This window comes from Antrostomus carolinensis, unplaced genomic scaffold, assembly GCF_000700745.2.
Source record: "Antrostomus carolinensis isolate BGI_N321 unplaced genomic scaffold, ASM70074v2 scaffold50183, whole genome shotgun sequence".
In the NCBI taxonomy this organism is placed as follows: domain Eukaryota; kingdom Metazoa; phylum Chordata; class Aves; order Caprimulgiformes; family Caprimulgidae; genus Antrostomus; species Antrostomus carolinensis.
This window is the reverse complement of record NW_010306836.1, coordinates 6948-14079: the sequence shown is the minus strand read 5'-3', so window position 1 is coordinate 14079 and position 7132 is coordinate 6948. Positions and strand designations below refer to the sequence as shown.

Here is a 7132-nt window from a genome sequence, read left to right as displayed (position 1 = left end):
TGTGTGTGTGTGTGTGTGTATACACACACATACATATGATCTCTTCTGCTCATTCATTTAAACTTTGGGAATTATGTGAGACTTGGTCCCTGGGGAAACTTAGAGTTTCTGTAGTAATACTTTGCAGTTCATTGAGGCTGAGAAGATGAATACAAAGGGAAACATGTACTTAATAAGTACAAGTGGGCCTGGGAATATTCTCTACCAGCAGTCACTAGAAAAATATTGAAGAAAAAAATTTGTTACAGTTTCTTTGACTTTGTATTTCCGGTTGTTTCTGATCATGTGGCTTTTTTGTCTCAATAGATTCGAGCTGCTAATCTCAGTGGAGACTGTACACTGATGAATGAAATAGCCAGGTTTAAATTTGGATTAAAAGGACACCATCAGGTAAAAACTGTGGATGTTGTCTACTGATTTGTTATGAGCCATCTTTACCTACTTGATTTTGGCCTTTTACACTTCCACAACTGAAAACATCAGAGAGAGAAGATAATGCTATGGACTTGCTGCTTTCTCTTAATTAACCTTTAATAACCTTTCATGATTCATGATAATTTTTTTTTCTGCCTTCTTATTTTTCTTGGAGTGAAATTCCTGATTACTTAGTCATGTCGTAGAGCATTATCATTGACAACTGGTGGTTAATAAGAACCAAACAAAAACCATGGTTTACAGGAAATGTAAGTGGATAAAACTCTAACAAAAGTCTTTGAAAACTTGTGGAAGGAGGGTGACAAGGGTTCTGTATAACCAAGTGTGTTAAGTCTTACAGGAATTAATTTTTTTTTTAATGGTAATGAAGACCATCGGTTGAGTCCCAAGTAGTTGCTCATGTAGAGTGGCAGTTATCTTGTAGCTGGGGATATTTACCTCTTTTTTGTTTTTTTTTGTTTTTTTTTTTTTAATCTTTTAGTAGGCAAACTGTATAAGCAAGTGTTGCCATAAAGAGAGGTATCAGTGAAGGCCAGTAGAGGAGTCATTCACTTATGTTTTACAGCATTTTATAGCATTTCAATTGGAAAAGTACTAACTGGTCTTTATGTCTGGTTTTTTATGACATACTTTATTTTGTGTCCAAGTCAAGTTGTACAAATACTTGATACCTACAACAAATGCCAAGCTGTATTTTAATTCCTGTTCTAAAGAATGTCTTTTACTTATCTGGCTGTTTACTTGCACATGGAAAACTAAACCACATAGTTAACACAGGATAGAACAAAAATGTGCTTTGATGCTTGTTACAGGCATTGTTTGACTCTTCTATGATATGAAATTATTGCATATGTGGTAAGAGTTAATACTTGACCTAATCTGTAAGAAAAATTATTTATGCTAATAATGACATGTTTTTCTTTATCTAATTCCCACTTTAGACTTGTGTACGAGACAGAGCAATTCGTTCCATTCTCGCTGTTAGAAAAGTTAGCAAAGAAACAGCAGAAAAAGCTGTGGATGAAGTTTTTGATGCCTGCTTCAATGATCTGGAACCTTTTGGAAGAATCCCGCACAGTAAAACAGATGCAAAACGTGCTTATAGAGACTTTCAGAACAGAGATCGCTATAATGCTAATTTGTAAAGGAAAAAACAGTGAAAAAATGTTAGATCTGATGGTTCTGTAACATCTGGAGTTACTGTCTATGCACACAGGGCTGGTGGAAAGGGTAATTCTTTCAAATGTATTTGTTAATTTTGTAAACTTTTTCCAGGAGACAACTTCTATGGAAGTAAATGAAGTAAATTAACAAGACTAAAAACCGTGTTTCCTCACGTGTTATTCCAGCAAGATAATTTAATACACCACGTGACTTGTCAAGTAATGATCTGCACATTTCAATGCACCTTTAAGTCTGCTCAGTCTGACTAGGACTTGGTTTTGTTGTTACTGAATAAATGTTTTCATAAAATCTTTAAATTTCCACCATCTCTGATACACAGTCATAAGCTTGATGATCTTCATCACTCCATTTTAAGAGATGGGCACCTGAACTACAGTTCTGGGGTCTAGATTTAATAACTATGGCTAAACCCAGAATTTAGTAAACTGACACATTTATTTTTGAGCACCTCCTGAAATTCTTGGAATTCCAGCTCACTATCTAATGTTAGCCCTTTGGCTTTTTAGGAATTTGACTGACAATTCTGCTTACCAGATCAAACTTACAAGCTGAGTAAGCATTGATGAGAGTCTGTCCACCAGCTTGAGCTTTGGTCAAAATGTTGGTGCAGCTTACTGTCTTCTTCCTGTACTTGCTAGTGGGTAAGTCCATCTGAGGAAAGCAAGAAGCTGCTAGCTTAATTGTAAGCCTGAGAGAAGCTGTCTCATTCCTCTCTTATTTCCAAATACAAAGTATTATTGTGATGGATGCCAGAGAAACACGTTTTCTTCTCTTTCTTGAAATTAAAGTTGCAATTCAACCACAAGTACAGTTCACTGATGGAGGTGTGAGTCCCCAGTCAAAGGTGTGTAGGCATAAGTGCTCTAACAGTTACTGGATCCAGACTCAAGTGAGAAATTTAGTTCCACAAAAGATTAAGTGGTGCCCCAATTGCTGCTGTTTCATATGAAGTGCAAAACATTTTAGACAGGCTTTCGACTTCATAGGATTTCAAGGTCTGAGTAGTGATGGTGGTATCAGTTTTCCTGGGTAAAGTTGTTCGCAATTACAGAAGCATAGATTTGCTGAAGTTGGAAAGGACCTCTGGAGACTCTCTTTCAACCACACTGCGCAGAATATTTCATTGGCACATCCAAATGCCAGTTTTGGGTTTTGCTATTCTCTGCACTTGTCCCTCCCAGACCTAATGCAGCTGTGAAGCAGCCAAACATGGTGGCCTTGAGCTCCAGCAGCAACTAATAACACCAGTACTGTTATCAACGTTCTTCTCATAAGTCTGAACTGAAACACTGAAAGTAAAATACAGCTCTTCTAATTGCCAAAAAGAAAATGAACTCTATCCTAGCAAAACCAGGACAGTCAGCCATTCCAGTCATGTTATTTTACTGATGTAGGTGTAATGATTGGTCAAGTACCAGGAGCTTGGGTGTCCAAGTCCAAGAGTCTGCCAATCATGTTTTGTTCACATTCAATTCAGTCGGGCAAAAAAACTTCTCTGCTCTGCTATTTCTTGAATTCAAACTATCTGGAAATAGCAGTAGGATGCCACCTGCTACCCGGACAGGCTTAGTGTGTAAAGTCACCAGTTTGAACCCAGAGCTCAGGCATAATCACTTGGAAGAGTAGCTGCACATGTACAGGTGTTTTATTTGTTCTCTATTGTAAAATGCAAAAGCAGTCCTGGGAGACCTGGACACCCAGGTCCTGCAGCCCATGTTCCCACTCACCCACTCCCAAAAGAACGTCCCTATCACAGGACCACAATTTTGTTGTTCCGCTCTTGCTTTCTTTGGTGCTGTATATTTTACTTTCTTCAGTTCTGTTTCTCAACAAGGTTTAGAAAGAAAGGAAGAAAAGCTGTATGAGAGTGGAAGTGAAGCCATGGCAGAAGGGCTGGAACTAGATGATCTTTAAGGTCCCTTCCAACCCAAACCATTCTATGATTCTATGACTCCATAAAAATGTTGGGAGAAGGAATTTAAGTCATGGTACAAGGTTGAACAGTTATAAAAAGGTCATGGTTAATTTAAACAGAAAATTAGAAGATGGTATATAAGCATATGAAGAGTAAACGTATTCAAAATAAGAGAGAACAAGGAATGTGTGTTGTTTATGCTGAGGATAAAAAATTTAGAGAAAAGATTAATCCCAGAATGAGAAATGTTAAGTCCTTTAGTATTCCAAAAAGGACGAACTGAAACTAGATTGTTGTCTGTTCACATTTATTTGCATTTTATTTCTGTTCTAGTTATCCTGTATTTCAGGATTTCTCCTGGTCATTGGCAAAATTTTTAAAGGAAAGGACTATTCTTCCTCTTTTAACCTCTCCACCTCCAAAGATGTACAGCTTTGGTTTCCGGTTCTTTGCTGCCCTCCCCTGCAGCACTGGGGAGGCCACAGTGATGGGATGAGTAAGGTTGAGCTAGGACAAGCTGATGGATTTGAGATCTTAAACCCTTATAGTACCACTTTATTGTATTTTACTCACATGCTCAAGGTTAAACTAATCACCAAATTTGGGATCAGAAAGGAAATTTTCCTTGATTAATTTGATAGGGATCACTGGTATTTCTGTCGAGCAGCTGCACGCTATTTCATGCTGTTCAGGCATGAAAGAAACTTCTTTACAGTGAGGATGACAGAGCACTGGAACAGGCTGCCCGCGGAGGTTGTGGAGTCTCCTTCTCTGGAGACATTCAAAACCCGCCTGGATGCCTTTCTATGTGATCTTATTTAGGTTCCTGCTCTGGCAGGGGGATTGGACTAGATGACCTTTCAAGGTCCTTTCCAATCCCCAACATTCTGTGATTCTGTGATTCAGGCACAAGTGCACAGTTTTACGTTTGCAGCTTCTGAACAAAGGGTCCTGTGTGACAAATCCAGTGCTGAGCTGAGCTGTGACAGTGACAAGGCTGCGTGAGTCTGGTCCTTGGAAATGAGTTCTGAAGCAGGCAATTATTCCTGTGCAGTATGAGCTACCTGCACACTGGGGTATTAGTAGGGCGTTAGGATTCCTGAGCCCATAGTGACCACTGGGACAGTGACCAGTGAGAAAAACAGACCTGGAAGGAGCAGCCATCTGAATTGCCTGAGAATTTCGTGTTAAATGATGGTCCTTCTTGTTGCAGGGATGAAGCTCATTGGTGTGACCTTGAATGCTTTCTCTTTCCCAGCTGTGACACAGGCCAGCTAGGATGTTGTCCTTTTTACTGTGGGTCTAACATTTGTCAGCAATGGGAAAGCTTTTATGACTTGAGTCCTTTATGTCCTGAATTGCTGTTCATGTTTTGGTTGTCTCTGGTAGTGGAAGACTGGGTATGATGATCAGTGTTGCCTTCTCCTGTTCTGTGTCCCAATATATTTTGTGGCAACAGGACTGTCAGCATATGAAGCTTTTTCAGGCAATACATAACTGCAAGATTTGGCTGCGGTGGGGCAGCAGACTCCCTGGTGAGACATAAGCAGGAGTGAAGCACTGAACCACTCAGGTAAGGGTAGGTCAGGACACGCACAAATTTCAAGTGCCTGAGAGGTGCTAAGGCTGGAAGAGGAGGGACATGTTGGACTACTGGTGGGTTGCATTTATTCCTAGGTGTAGCATAATTCGTACCCACGGGTACCTTTGCTTCTGGGGCTAAGTATTAATGCAAATCCCTCAGAAAGTCATCCTAGTTGTCTTGGAGGAAGAAACATGTTGGCCAAGATTCCCCAAACTTGTGCTTTCAATAGTTTTGCAGAATTTCAAATGCAGATTTCATAATCTTACTTTCTTGGGGTAATTCCATCAGTGACTGACATAATCACATGTTTGAATATCTGAACAGAAAAAAAAAAAAAAAAAAGATAGAATACCATACATACCTACAGAGAAAATTACATATTGAATTCTAAGCTTCCCATCTTTGATGTAATCTAGGTAGACCTGTCTTTTCTAAAATCCCTTGAGGATCACGGATATCTTGGAACAGCATAATCTTGTGTGTTAATGTTCTCTTAACCTCTGCTGCTTTTCAGATCCCTGTTTTAGTCAGTACGATGTATGATGCTGTTTTTTTATAATACTTCTCACACATACTCTTGCAGATATTTCCTTCCCTTCACTATACCTTATTAACCAAAGTTCTACTTTAATAAATGTGAGTGTGTGTGTTTGTGTGGTTTGAATTTATATAGCATTTTGACCAACACATTGTTTGACTATATACAGTTATCTGCTATCTGGCATAAGCTTTGCCAAGGCTACTTAGAAATGGAAAATACAACAATAAATACTAGAATATGCAAGCACACAAGCTGCTGCTTCTTTTCTTTAGCATTTTTGATAGATGAACACCATCAAAATCTAGGAAAGGGTTCCAGAGATGCCTGCAAGAGATGTTGTTAATAAAGAGTACATTGAGCTACATAAAGACATAACTATATTAAGAAAAAATCTATATGAAATAAAATTACAGAACCAGGAAATGTCAGCTTAAGCAACAGATAAGTTTCAGTTATGACAAGTAAAATTGTAACGGTAGAATAAATGTACTACAGGTCACCATAAAGCAATCAGAAGTCTAATGGGCTTCTTGTCATTCCCTGAGAAAAGGAGGGACAATAATTATATGAAACTTTGCACACACTGTTTATCAATTCAAACAATCATTTAATTGCTTTGAGTGGAATTTTAATCTGCATCATTTTTTCTCATCAAAACAAAGGCTAAAAAACTGAGTAAATGCTCATTGCAAATGAAAAATAAGGGACTCTATTAAGCAGCAGAGGGAGCTGAAGGACCGTGGAACAGTATGCTGCTGCAGAAAGCCACCTACAGACCATACACAGCTGTTGCTCAGTGTGCAGTTCAGTTTTGGTTTAAATCTCTCTTTAAATCAAATTTGCATAACTCTAATGTTAAAACAGGCTAAAAATTAAACATATTTCAATTGCATTATTCTGCTTCTGCAGAATACTTTCTTCCTTTAGAAGACCACCTCAAAACATATATGGAAATACTTTTGCCATCTGTGCTGTTTTGGAGTGTGACTGTGTCTGCAGGGGCAGTTAGATAAATGCTGGGTTGCATGTGGCAGACCAAAACATCAAGCTATAAAAACCCGTCGTCAGTAATCAGAATCATGCAAATTACATTAGCTCAGTTCCTTATTCCTCGCGCCTGAATTTCCACTACATTTTCATTTTGTTTCTTACATCTGAAAGACTTTGAAGTTTTGGCAAAACCGAAAAGAAGGGAAAAAAGAGCATAATTGTCCGAATAGTAAAGATATATAATTTGATAAAGGAGAGTAATTTAATAAAGAGTCTTTAAGTGTTTTCTTTTTCCTAGGGAAGAAGAATTAGCCATGACATACCTCACTGAATAGTTCCTTGGCAGAAGTATTTTTAAAGTTTGTTGTACCTAGTTCTCAGTTACATGGATGTGTGCCAGTTACCAAAGGAGCTTTCATGTGTTGACTGTAGTTTTTCAAAACCGTTTTAGAAAACAGTAGCAATTATAAGTGAAAACAAC

The 7132-nt window shown here is 38.3% G+C and overlaps 1 protein-coding gene across 1 annotated transcript; it reads left to right on the top strand.

The window, feature by feature from the left end:
• The first annotated feature begins 298 nt into the window (after positions 1 to 298).
• On the top strand, positions 299 to 1852 carry LOC104522837 (mitochondrial inner membrane protease ATP23 homolog). Its single transcript, XM_010165236.1, has 2 exons — positions 299 to 390; positions 1377 to 1852. The coding sequence occupies exons 1-2, from the start codon at positions 343 to 345 to the stop codon at positions 1578 to 1580; spliced, it is 252 nt and encodes an 83-aa protein (XP_010163538.1). The 5' UTR covers positions 299 to 342; the 3' UTR covers positions 1581 to 1852.
• Positions 1853 to 7132: the final 5280 nt, after the last annotated feature.